Here is a 13,595-nt window from a genome sequence, read left to right as displayed (position 1 = left end):
AAATCCACAGCACTTCATGATCAAGCCAGATAAGCTAATTTCAGTTTTTCCAGCAGATAATTTATTTTTAGACTTCCAAAAGTATTATCTACCCAAAATACTGAGCATTAGATGTTTATTTTTTACCTTTATCTTTCCAGAGAACATTTTTATTTGATTCAACATCAAGCAAGAAGCTCTGCTCTAATCTTTTTACTGAAAGGCATAAGAACAGTCACAGGAAACCTCCCATGTAGATCACAGACAGCTAGTAACACCAAAATGTTTGAGAAAAAAAAGGATCTATCTTTAGACCCTGGCAACAACTCTCCCACCTGATGCCTCCCCACCCCTTCTCTGCCACTACTTTGTGATTTTACATCAGCACAGGAAGCAGCTTCGAAATCAAGGAAAACAACTAATCACATCATACGTAAAAATATCAAGCAAAGACAAAAATAGGAGTACATAAGGATACAGTGTTTAGACAGTATGACAATATGACTTATGTCAGGGTCCATCTGGAAATACTGGTTCTGTGCATAAAGCATTTTAAAACATACAGACAAAACTTATATATATACATGCATTACTACCCACTAATTTCAAAGCTGTTCTGCCAACAAGATGGCCATCAAGCTTTAGTTTGTATATGAGGCCTTTTGCCCCTTCAAATTAAATGCACAGGTAAGTAAAGGTATGCAGGATTACCTTTAATCTAGAATGTGATGGAAGCTAGCAAAGACTGAAAGAAGAGAAAAAAGCCTCTGAAAAAAATACACAGCTTTCCTGAACCATCTCTGCAAAGAAAGAAATCCAAACAGAGAGCTTCAAGTTACAGAGAAGCTGTTAAAGAGTCCTTTTACCACGTACTGCAGACGAGAAGCAGAGCATGGATTCTGCCCAGTACATACAATAGAAGTCTTTCCCTAAAGAGAAAACTGGAATAAGCTTTTCCACTTCAAGCAGCATCTTCAAACTGCAAGGATAATTGAGGTGGCTGGCTCAGGTCTCACAACACTACACAGAACCAGTTTCGTGGCCTGATCAGCACTGCAGAGGCAGCTGTTTTGTGCCAACACCCCTCACTGCCCTGGATTTTGCTAGATATTATTTGATTAACAGTTACAAGAAGGATGGAAGTCGGAGGAAACGTGTATCACGTATTTCTGTTGCAGAAGACACATCCTAGAGCGACACCTTTTCAGTGCCTGGTGCCAAAAGGAACAATGCTGCTCCCTGTTCCTTTTGGAACAGCCCAAACTATTGTTGGCAGCAGAGTCAAGGCCAGGGCTTGTGTTCACCTGGAGGAAGGTCACTGCACTGCAAACAGCAAGTGAAAACAGATCTTAGCCTAAGGAATTCTAGCCTAATGAATACTACTGCCTGTATTTTATGACTATAAAAACTAAACTAATGATTCAGACCGACTCTAATGAAGAAACATTAACTGCTTCCAGAATCTGCGTGGACAGAAGTATGCTTGGCTCGAAATGGCTCAATTTTTAAAGCTCTTAATTATTCCAGCTAACATTCTAACCTCGCTGCCATAGACTATATCTGTGTGCTTTAAAGTGCCTGGGAGAAGCTCAGTAATATTATCAAAGCAGGTTAGCTTCAGAAGTCAGTTGAACTGGTTTCAAATAACAAAGAAAAAAAACAGGAGGGGAAGCATCCAGGGAGGTCAGTTCGTTTTGACAGCTGAACCCAGTGAGTGAAGAAAACCCACAGCTGTACCACATGTAAACAGTGCGAAACCTAAAAGCTTTCTAGTACATTACAACAAAGCAGTTTGAGATGCAGCACAGAACTCGTGCCCAGCCATTGGTACCCTAATTACTTCAGATAAAATGTAAAGGAACCAGTGAGCTTTAAGGGGGTGGGAGGAAGCTGGAGAAGAAGATAATAAATTCACTAATTCATTAAGTTTAGCTATTTGGCTCAACGAGACGAATAAAAAAAAATAATAATAAAAAAAGACTGTAGTAGTGTTACTCCTAGCACAAAGCTAGGGATAAAATAAAATAAAATAAAATAAAATAACAAGCAACTTTACTTTTTTTTTTTTTTCCCCCATCGAAACAACGCATCTAAAATACGAGCTGTGTTATTTTAGCTACAGCAGGAAATACAGACTCCTGAAGTTGTGGAACGCTGTTTATCCTCCGCCCCGGGCCCCGCACCCGCCGAGGGCAGACCCCGGCCCGCAGCTCCCGCGGGGCCCTTCCCACCTTCCTTCCCTTCCCTTCCCCCTTCCCTCCCTTCCTTCCTCTCGCGGAAAGCCCGGGGCTCGGCGCACACCGACCCCGAGGACACCCTGCCTTGGCGCCCTCACCTTGAAGGGGTTGTTGAGGTCCGGGTCGGCGAAGGGGTTGCTGTCGAAGTCCGACATGGCGGGGGCGAGGCGGGCGCTGCGGTCCCCGGGCGGCGGCGGCGGCGGCTCTGCCCCTGCGGCGGCGCCCCGGTAGTGCCCGGCGCAGGTGTCTCCCCCCCTGGGCGCTGTCACAGCCCCTTGTCACACCGCCCTGTCGCTGTCACAGCCCCTGTCACAGCCCTGTCGCTGTCACAGCCCCCGGCCCGGGCCGAGCCCGCCCCGCCGCACCGACCAGCCACGGACCGCCCAAAATGGCCGCCCCGGAAGTGAAGCCGCGGGAGGGACGGGCCTGGCGGAGACAGAGGGAGAAGGGCGGAGCGGCCGCTCCCGGGGCTCCTGTGGGAGCCGAGCCCTCCCGGGGCGTGGGCGGGGCGAGGAGGGGAGAAGAGCCGGTTCCCGGGGCTGGCTGAGGGCTGGACATGAGCTCTTTGTGGGTGGGAGGGGCTGCAGTGAGGGGGCAGTGTCGTGTTAGCAGGTGCTGCTGTGGGGCAGTGGGGGCAATGGTGTCCCGCGCCTTCGGGAGTTAGAGCGGGCTGGGAGCCGGGGGAAAGGAGACCCGGGAGGGAAAGGAGACCCGGGGGGGAATAGGAGGCCCAGGGCTCCCCGGCGGGGTGGGCAGGCAGGCTGGGCTGGCCCCGGCCGGGTGTGTTCCCTCCTGTCCCGGCCCCGGCCGAGCCCCGCGGCCTCCCCGACCCTCCGCTCTGCTCCCCTCAGGGCGGGCCGGGCCGGCCGCGGTGGTTTGGGGAGGTAAGAGGGACGTGCGAATGATTTATTAAAAAACTATGGATATTAATCTAATACCAATATCTAACTATGACGGAGAAAGACTCTCTAACAGTTTAAAGTTAGAAAGTGTATGTTTATTACAACGCCGGGCAGCGTGTGGGATCGCTCCCAAATACACACCTCAGTTTACAGATGGTCACAGGGTCTTTTATGTACAGGAGTATTGAATACCCAAAACACAAATGCATATTCATAACTCTGGTACCTCCCATTCCCCGCTTCATATGGTAATTAGCCCAAAAAGCCATTAACCATGTGTAGTTTGTTCTTTAAAATGGGTCAGTGGTCTTTTTTATGGAGTAGGGTCCTAAAATGATGAAGTAAGGTGGGTCTTCCTCCCTTGACTTTTTAACCTTTAGTGTTAGTGACAGCTAAATCCTGTTTTTTTTCAGGACTGTTTGATTTATGATTGTATTGTATTCACGAGGTCTATTGATTATTCAGGATGCAAAAGCCTAGTTTGACAGTTTCCCTGATTTATCAGTTCCTTCAGTCTGGCCTCTGTTAACAAAAAGGGAAGTCCTAGCTACATGATCTCAGCACTATCTTTTTTGACTAAAGTCTCTAATTCTTCTAAATCAATGCTTCACCAAGGTTCTCAAGGTTCTCAGAAAGCCTTACTTGGTAAAACACCAATTTACTCTCTCGTTCCCGCCTCCTGTTGGTGTGGTGAATAGTTCAGCCGGGTTGTGGCTGCTCAGGTGATTTGTATAAAGGTTCTGCAGTGGAGGTGAGGGGCGGCTTTGAAGCACAGTCACGAAATCCCATGAGGAGGAAGCATTAAAAAGGCCTCTTGGAAGTGTTTAAGCGTTTCCAACAGTTCAAAGCACTCTTGGCTTCATCAGAAATGCTGCCAGTCCAGTTTGAAGAACCCGGTCCAAAAGATGCAAATAAATGTAAAGGAGAACCTTTGGTTCACAGCTATGGTTGAAATCTGAAATTCAATGCTACCAAAATTTGATGCAACACTTTCAAAACCAGCAAATCCTGAATTTCCTTACGTGCTTTCTAGAGAAATTATTTGAACTTTCATTTAAATCCAAAAGCATAGAAAAGAGGTTTGAAGCAGGTCAGACAAGATGAAAGTGTTATGACAGCAAACCTGTTCTTTTTTGCTATTCAAATATGTAATTTTCTTTTTTCCCCCACAAATGTTAACACTTCTATGATTTTTAATAGCTCTACATCTATCATTACTCTGATCTTTATGCTGACAGTCATTACAATTGGACTGTTTTGTCAACAGGCCAGGAATAATTCCATATGTACACGAGAAATGATTTTGCATGGATCTGCAGAGAAAGCAATACTCGCTTCAAGATCTGCTCTGATTTATGCAGAAGTTTCTCAGTTTTTGTGAAGTACTGTCAGACATAAAATAGTATGGAAATGGGACAAATCATAAAAGCACAGCTTCTAAGCAAAACACTTTCAACTTCTTGGTTGTTATGAAGTATAAAATACTTCATAGCAGCTGTTGCACAAACAAAAGTATGTTACAATATTAGTCCAAATCATACATATAACTAAGTTATGGTGACAGCACACAAAATCAAGTTGTTTTCCAATATTCACCCCTGGCTATAGTTATCATGACTCAATATATGTTGATAGTCTAAATGCTGTGTGCACTGACAACTGTGTATTTGCCTCTCTTTGAGCTAAACATGAATGGAATGCATGCATGCATGCATGAATGAATGAAAGTTTGGCTGAAAAGAATGTATTTTCCTCTATGGTTGCTGGTGCTTTAAATCACAGATTTGACATTGTAACATTTCTCTGATAATTTGTGCGCAGTTACAGAGGAATAATCTCTCCTCTGGCATACCTTTCAAGTCAATTATGAAACTGCAATGGGATGTTTTCTTTGGAAAGAATTGTGTATTTTTTAAAAAGCATCATGCTCCCATCCAGTCAGCTAGTGGGGTTCTGCAGGGTTCTATCCTCTTCAACACACTTGTTCACCTGGACACAGGATTCAAAGGAATACTAAGTAAGTTTGCTGACAACATTAAACTAGGAGGAGCTGTTGACTCCTTAGAGGGAAGAGAGGCTCTGCAGAGAGATCTTGATTAATTAGAGAGACGGACTATCACCAACCATGTGAAGTTTAACAAGGGCAAGTGCTGGATTCTGCCCTGGGATGGGGCAGCCCTGGATGTAGGGATGGACTGGGGAATGAGAGGCTGGAGAGCAGCACTGTGAAAAGGGACCTGAGGGTCCTGGTCAGTGGCAGGTTCAACATGAGCCAGCAGTGCCCTGGCAGCCAGAAGGGCCACCCCTGTCCTGGGGACATCAGGGACAGCATCAGCTGGGCAAGGGAGGGGATTGTCCTGCCCTTCTCTAGGGCAGCCTCACCTCCAGTGCTGGGGGCAGTTCTGGGTGCTACAGGATAAGAGAGACACAAAGCTCTTGGAGAATGTTCAAAGGAGAGCAATGAAAATGGTGAAGGGTCTGGAGGGAAAGCTGAGGAGAGGCTGAGGTCACTTGGTCTGTTCAGCCTGGAGCAGACTGAGGGGAGACCTTGCTGCTGTCTGCAACTTCCTCATGAGGGGAAGAGGAGGGGCAGACACTGATTGTTCCTTTGCTGTCACCAGTGACAGGACTCAAGATAACGGCATGAAGCTGAGTCAGGGCGTGTTTGGGTTGGATATTAGGAGAAGGTTCTTCACACAGGGAGTGGTTGGACACTGGAACAGACCCCCAGGGAAGTGGTCACAGCCTGACAGAGTTCAAGAAGCATTTGGACATTGCTCTCAGGCACATGGTGTTACTTGCAGTGTCCTACATAGGGCCAAATGTTGGACTTTGATGATCTTTGTGGGTCCCTTTCCAAATGAAAGTGTTGTATGATTAAAAGGTAGAACTTTGATAGCATATAGGTGCTACCAAATTCTACTATAAGTGCTACCATTCTTCCATAGGTGTTAACTTTGGGATGTACCAACTGACTGAAAGCTACTTGAAAATGAAAATTTATATATCTATCCAGCTAATTGAGTAGTTCATACTATACATGAACCACATGGGTAAATAACTTGTCATCATTTAATGCTGAGGATTGACATTGTCATTTTCCTCATCTTCCACAAGTGAAAAAGCTTGAGAACCAAAGGTATGGGGAATGATGCTTTCTTGGTTTCAAATCAACTATAAACAAATTGCAAAGTTTGAGTTAGAAAAAAGATATGATTAGCCAAGAATGCCCACCCTCAAAAAAATCCTCTTGATGCTGTGCTTTCCAAATAGTAGAATTTAATTATTTTTTTTTAGAATAACCTACTTGCAGTTAACTGTTTCTAATTCTGTCACAAGAAATAGCTCATAAATACATCATTCTGATTTATAAAATGCTAGTAAGTTTATTGAAAAATGACTCTTAGTAGAGAATGGCTGAATTACTTTATATAAAAATGTCTTTCTTAACTGGAAATTCTCCAGCCTTCTGAAACTGGTTTAATTCACTGCTTTTCAATAACTCTGAACCAGAGGTTTTCTTAGCAAACAAAACTATCTTAATCTGAATTGACTTTTTCCTCAGGAAGAAGGGTTCAAGCTGCTTCTGCGCGTGCTGTACTTGGATACTTGTGTTTAGGAAGTCTTGTGTAAGGAACTGACTTCATATAAATTCTTTTCAATCTTGGTTCTCTCCATTTTCTATCACTCGCGGGATTAGCAACATTTATGCCAAACTCAGATGTTGGTGAGGAGTGCTGAGATCATCTGACAAGAAAATCCATCAGGTTTTTTCAGTCTAAAATGTTCAAATGCTGACGACCAAGTAGTCTGTCTTGATCAGTAGTCTGCTTCAGTGAAATAAATCACAGTTTTACAGAGAATGCCTTTCAAATAACAAAACCAAGCTGTAACAAAGACCTTTAACTCTTTAACCTTAACTCTTCGTCATAGCTTGAAAGCAAAATGAGTGAGAGGCTCCAAGTCAGAAATATAATTTAATAAGAAGAAAGGTAAAAAGTAAAATAAAATAAAATAAATGCAATAACACAAAAGACCGCTGACAGAGTCAGAATACAACCTGAGCAGGATGGTGGAAGCAGTCCAGGTGAACTGCTCTTCCTGAAGCAGTGATCCTGTAGAAAGGTCTGGTAGCTCTGGTCCTCTGGGAATCCAGTGGGTCAGGGCTGCTTGTACTGTCTCAAATCCCAGATTCTATCCAGGTGGGAATGCTTGGCTCCTCCCCCTGGGCAGAGCATCTCACAATGGGATGAGGAGTCGTGCAGTGGCTCCTTGATGGCCCATTAAACAGAGATAACTCCTGGAGGGAGTTCCCTGTGAGTCATGGGCAAGGCATTGATGGGCCATGAGCAGAAGAGCCCAAAGGAAGGGGGCCTGGGAAAACACTGCCCCACCTGGTTCCAACACTTCATGAAGATGGTGATAGAATAAATACTTTGTGTACATCCTACACTACAACCCAGGACACTCTTGTAAAGAGTGTTTCCTCTCATAAAGTGGAGCAATCGTTCCAACTTCAAATGCAAGCATGATGATTAGAAGAAAGCAGGGATGATGAATTCTCCATGTGCCACATGAGCACATAGCTAAGGCTGGAGAAGTTGGGCAGAATTATTGGCATGGAAGACTTGACAACAGCTAGACACTCACATAATAATGAGGAGTAGATTTCTGGTAGTATAAGTAAAAGTTACAATTTCAAATTAGATCATATGCAGATACCAGTTGTAAAGTCTTGCAAAAGTTTAGGCAGAAGACACCTAGTCTGTTAGGTAAAACTTTAACTGGAGAGTTATTCAATAGTAGCTTCCGGAACATTTGAAATTGCAAGATAATTTTTCTCAGCTTTACAGCAAAGACATTTTCCTGTAAAATTTTTGGAAGATATTAACTTTAGGGGAGGGAACAGAAGTGTGATAAACAGGCATTTCAATGTAATACTTGAAGATCATGAGCTGCATTATTTCTTAAAATCTTTTACATCAGTTAAAAAAAAAAAGGCATGGAAAAAAATAGGAGAAAGGTCAGAATTCATAGTAGCATGGAGAACTATACATGCAGACCTCCATTTCACCTCTCATTCTTATAATCAACAAAGCCCTGATTCCACAAGAAAATAATTTTAGTTTCCCTGTGCCGATGACTGTATCAAAATCTCTATTTCCAGCACGCAGTGTTGAGCTGATAGAAGCTTGTTTTAATAGTCTGAAGTTGTAGCATTAGTCCTTTTCTAGGAGGGGGCAGCTTTGCCAGTTCTACTATCAGAAGTTACACTAACACTCTTTTCTGAGTAGAACCAGCATGGCCAACTTACAGAAGGCAGTGCATAACCATGTCAAGCCCCTGGAGTCACCTCACAAGGACAACAGTGAATGCTCTTGGGATGGTGAGCACCTTGGCCTTCGCAAGAGAAGTAGACTTAAAAAGTAGCACCCTGACTACTTTCTGAAGCTTTGCACTTAGATTTTCTCACTGTGTCCCAGAGTTGTAACAGGATGTTTGGAATTCTTCTTTGAAGAGCTCACTTCTTTGGGAGGAGAAGGAGGATTTCCAAGGCAAGAGCTGATTTGCAGAAGGGAACAGGTGAGTGGTGCACAGCCAGGCTGTGATCATTGTACCAAAAGCCAGCCTAGTACTGCCAGTGTTCTCATGCCCTGCATGTGCATGGTCTACACCACTCTTGCTGTGGCTGTTGCTGCCCTGTACAACACCCCAGACCCACCCCGAGGTAAGAATATATGAATCCAGACAGTGTTCTTCATGCCCCTCAGGAGGATCAGAACTGAACTTTAGTTTACAGCAGAGAACTAACTTGTTATATTTGCTTCTCAAAGTAACTGATTTCACTGATGTCCAGGTGCTGTAAGGGCATGCTGTGTGTTAACCAACTCATGCCAGTCTTGGCTTCAATAAAGAATCACTTTTGCTGAACTTAGAATGACATTCCTCAATTACATATTATTTGAAACAAAGGTATATAAAAAGTAAAAGCTGTTCTCAGTGGAGCCATTAGATGCTGCTGCTCTTCTTATTCCCTTTAGTTCTATTGTGGCCCATCTGTTCTGGGACAAAAAGTAAATCATCAGCAAAACATCCTTCCCTCTATTTTTTTCGCTGTGGAGCAGTTGCTTGTCTTCATGTAAGGAGTAGAGCCCTCCTCCCACAACAGGGGTTGCCTGTATTTTAGGAATGTGCATACACATTATAACTGTCACTAACAAGGTGTCTTCATTCTTCCCCCTGACTGAACTTGTCTGCCTGTTTCCCATCCCACAGACATTAATGTTAAGAGCCTGGCAATCACTGGCCCTGGCCAAAACAGCAGGATGTAATCATGTAGCAAAAGTTACTCCTGCTAGAAGAGGACCTATTTATTTGCCTAGAACAGTAGTAATTTTCCCCTGCTGTCTAAAGACTCATGACAGGTGTGGATATAGCCACACACTGCCACAAACACTACCTTTACGAGGATGGCTAGCCTGTCATGAAAGCCAATGCATGGCAGCAGTGAATAGTAAGCTGCAGTCATGAGGGAAGATGTGACAAAGCAAACACATGCTGCTTGGAAGTGAGGAGAGCATTGCAAGCAGCTTTGGAGTGAAGCCAAGCAGCACTGGCATATGCAGTCTGCTTGCATATGTTCCCTTTACTAACTTGAGAGTGGGAGGAAGAGCAGAAGCTAAGGAAAGTGATAAAAGAGCTGTTTCAGCCAGTGAGATCTCAGTCTCTCCTACCACTGTGTTTTCTCTTTCTGTATTACAGTGCAGATGCTTGTTTTCTGTGGCCCTGCTCTTATACCTCCCCAGCCTCTCCTCGTATCTGCACCCTCAATAAGAAGTACATAGGTAGCCATCAGTGGGAATTGCCTAATTGTGCAAGTGGCACAACTTGCACTCTGATCTCTTCCAGCCAAATGATCCTGAGAGATAACTTTTCAGTGTGTCTCTCATCCTTTCCATTTTAAAACTGTGCTTGTGTAGTTGAACATATATAGTTGTGTGCTTTTGGGTTATTTTGTTTTGCATTGTTTTAATAACTTTTATTTTCTTCATTGACTGATGAGTAAGTTGTAATTATTAAGTTATTAAATACCAATTGGAATACAGTTGGTTTGCATTTCTGAAAAATAATTCAAAAACGTAGTTTTCAAATGTCAGGACTTCTGAACAAATTAAAAAAGAATAGAAAATGAAAAACAGAAGGTGTTTCGGCATCAATTCAACAATATACAGTTTTGCAGAACAAATATAGTATTTTGCATAAAATAGCTCAGAGTGCATTCTTCTTAATTGGATTCTCCTGATTCTGTTGCACAGGTGCAAGTAGTTTCTCCACACAAAGCACAACAATTGCAAGTTTTTGGCTTGAGGTGGCCTGGTGTCTTTCCATTTCTACAGTTGCCTGTTCTCCCTGGATGTGACCGTTAGTGGACAAGAACTCTCACACCTGGCACAGAGAGTTTTGATACAGCTGTGTCAGGACACATACAGCTGTCATCAGGCAGGAATCCCCCCCTCTGCTGCTGCAGTCATGACCCATCAAAAGCAAATGTAGCCTGTAGTGTAGGAGAACTCTGGTGTGATACACAGAAGTCCAGCTCTTCTAGTGAGTGCAGTCCACAAGGAGTCCCAGTGGGAAAGATGATGAACTGAATGGCTCCACACAAAGCAGTAGAGTGCCAGGCTTCTCACCATCCAGAAACCTCCATTAATAGCTCTTGCTAACTGAGCAACAGTGCTGGAAAAGTGCCCTCACGTCAGAACTGACTCAGATCTGTATTCCAAGGCAATATGACTGTGCACAACTGCATGCATGCCACAACAGATTTAGATAAAAAGGGAAATTTGAGACAGTCACATATAGTTTGAGGCTAAGTCATGGATATAAAAAAATAAAATTATTAAATCTAAGGATCTACTGGTGAAACTTATCTTGCAGATTATCACACTGCTAGAAAGATAAGGTGTGGTATAGTTATTCTGAAGGCTGTAATAGTAGTCATGAAGTGAAGCTGACAGGATGGGCTGACATGAATAAACAATTTAAAGATAGAATAAGAAAAATATAGTGTTGAAGGAAAATTTGGCCAATTTTGGTTCAGTGAAAGGAATAATTTCCAGAAATTATAGCAAGTGGAAGGAGCAGAGATGAGAGTAAACCATAAGTTAGGTAATCAGATATCCCAGTTTTGGTAGAACTATGTTTTTTAACAGCATACGGTATTTTTCTTGTTTTTCTTTGCTCAAACTTTATTACTCAGAATTTTTATAGGACCATGACAGAACTAAAAACAGTGCTCTATCACACAGGCACATGACCTAAAGCAGAAGGTATCTATTCTATTACATGGCAAGTCTGTTTTATAAGATAAGTCATAGGAATTACAGCTTTCAAAATTCTCCACAGTCTTTGGGGACAAAATCAGCTGATGGCTTGTATATAATACAGACATTGTGCTCTCCTTTTCCCATGAGAGTTGGTGCTCTCATGGGAATTTTCTGTAGCATTTAGGAAAGCACATTGTGTTCGTTTTGCATAAATTGGTTTTTGGTGAGAAAAGAAGCAGCCAGCCATGGAAGTGATTTTTCCTGCAAGAAGCTGCTAAAAGCTTCCTCTATGCCTGGCAAAACCAATCCTTGGCTGGCTCTGAGAACAGACATGCTGCTAAGCCAAGTAGAAAAGCTGGTAGTGCCTCTGTGATATTGTATTTAAGGAAGACAAAACCACGGGAAGCTCCCTTTCTCCCTCACCTGTGAGGACAGATGAAAGTGTAAGAGACTGAATGAGAGATATGGGACTCCAGGTGGCTCTTTAAAAGTTCTGTTTATTTCATAGATTGAAGTCACAGCAGTCATGGGTTGTGGCTAACAGAGCCAAGCCTACAGCTGTCAGCATCAGCTTATAGGCAACACCTGAAGCCACTTTAGTTCTGGTTACAATGCATTATATAGTTTTCTTTACTGAGCATCTTAATACATAAAACCCAATCAGCATCATACACAATACCTTTACATTTACCTATAGCCTATCACAACTACTATTATTACCATATTGTGGTTAGTACTGTCCAATCAAGTTAGTATGTTACATTTTATCCAATCAAGTTAGTATCCAGTTAGTATGTAACATTTTAAGCTTAAAGTTGTTTTTCTGTTTTCTTGCAGTGGAAAATTCTTAGACCTTTTTTCTACTTGGTAAAAACTTGTTTTTGTTTCTAGATGACTTATCCTTTGCTCTTAACCATAGAAGTTTTCTTCCAACTCATCTTAACCTTTGTTCAGCAACACCTAACTCAGCAATCCCTAACTTAAACATTTTTTATTCTTCTATATCAAAACTTGCTTTCATTTCTAATGAGCGTTGTGCTAACCATTCATACCTGTGAGACTTTCCTGTTAAATTTTCACCTTCCCCAACAGAAGGGACCAGCTAGGCTCCTCTTGGCAGAGCCCACTGGTCCCTTTTCCAGTGGCCATGGCACCAAGGGCTATCCCCATGTGCCATGAGCAGCCACGTGCCAGGAGTGACTCCCAGCCAAGACTGAGAGCAGCCAGGGCCAGAAGTGGCCATGCAAGCCACCTCTGTCCTGGCATGGGCAGCAATAGACTTTCCTGTCTGGCCACTTCCAACCTGCCATACTGCAAACCAAAGTACAGAAATGGGAGCAGCTTTTTTCTTTTATTTCAGTGCTCCACATGAGGAGTGCGGCTTGCGCTGTGTCGGCGAAGATCGCCTGACCAACAGCAAGAGGCACAGCGAGCAATTCCCCAATCCCTGGACAAGATCAACCTTTCAGTGCTGCAAAACTCTATAAAAACTGTTTCACTTGGTAGAACTTGAGAACAAACGAACATACAAACGCCGATTCTCTCCTGAGTCAGAGAAAAGGAAAATGTGAAAACATATGAGGAGAATGACATGGAGACAACAAGGTCTGTGCAAATGAGGAAGGGGGAGAAGGAGGTGCTCCAAGCATCAGAGCTGAGATTAGTCTGCAAGCCATGGTGAGGACTATAATACAACAAACTGTTTCCCTGTAATTCATGAAGTGCATGGGGGGATGCAGCATCCACCCACAGCCTGTGTGGAAAAGGTGCTCACACCGGAGCATGTGGATGCTGAGAAGCTGTGATGTGGTGAGAGGCTTGAACAGAGAGAGAACTTTCACTTTTAGAGATAGAAAAAAGAAGACCCTTGCTTTTATACTGGAACAGATCATCCTTAAAAACAAAACCCCATTAACTAAATGACCCATGAAAAAAAGGAGTTAGGGGAAGACTGTTGTTGCCCATGGGAAGGACTCACATTTCAGCCGGTTTTTGGGAAAGACAGCTACTCATGAAAATCATGAAATTGGAAAAGTTCACAGAAAACTGTGTCCTGTGGGAAAGACTCCATGGCATAGCAAAAGACACGCCTCTCCCTAAGCCAGGTGAAGAAAAATCTTTACAAGTACCAAACTGACTAAAAATCCCAT

At 43.2% G+C, this 13,595-nt stretch overlaps 1 protein-coding gene across 1 annotated transcript in view; it reads right to left on the bottom strand.

Moving 5' to 3' along the window:
• SCAMP1 (secretory carrier membrane protein 1) overlaps window positions 1-2,607 on the bottom strand; it is a 38,917-nt gene extending 36,310 nt beyond the window's left edge. The window contains exon 1 of the mRNA XM_083883292.1: window positions 2,315-2,607. Coding sequence (XP_083739418.1) covers window positions 2,315-2,371 — 57 coding nt within the window. The 5' untranslated portion in view covers window positions 2,372-2,607. The remainder of the gene's footprint in view (window positions 1-2,314) is intronic.
• Window positions 2,608-13,595: the final 10,988 nt, after the last annotated feature.

This window comes from Zosterops lateralis (assembly GCF_965231275.1).
Source record: "Zosterops lateralis genome assembly, chromosome: Z".
Taxonomy (NCBI): Eukaryota; Metazoa; Chordata; class Aves; order Passeriformes; family Zosteropidae; genus Zosterops; species Zosterops lateralis.
The sequence above is the reverse complement of the archived record's forward strand: the minus strand, read 5'-3'. Positions and strand labels throughout refer to the sequence as shown.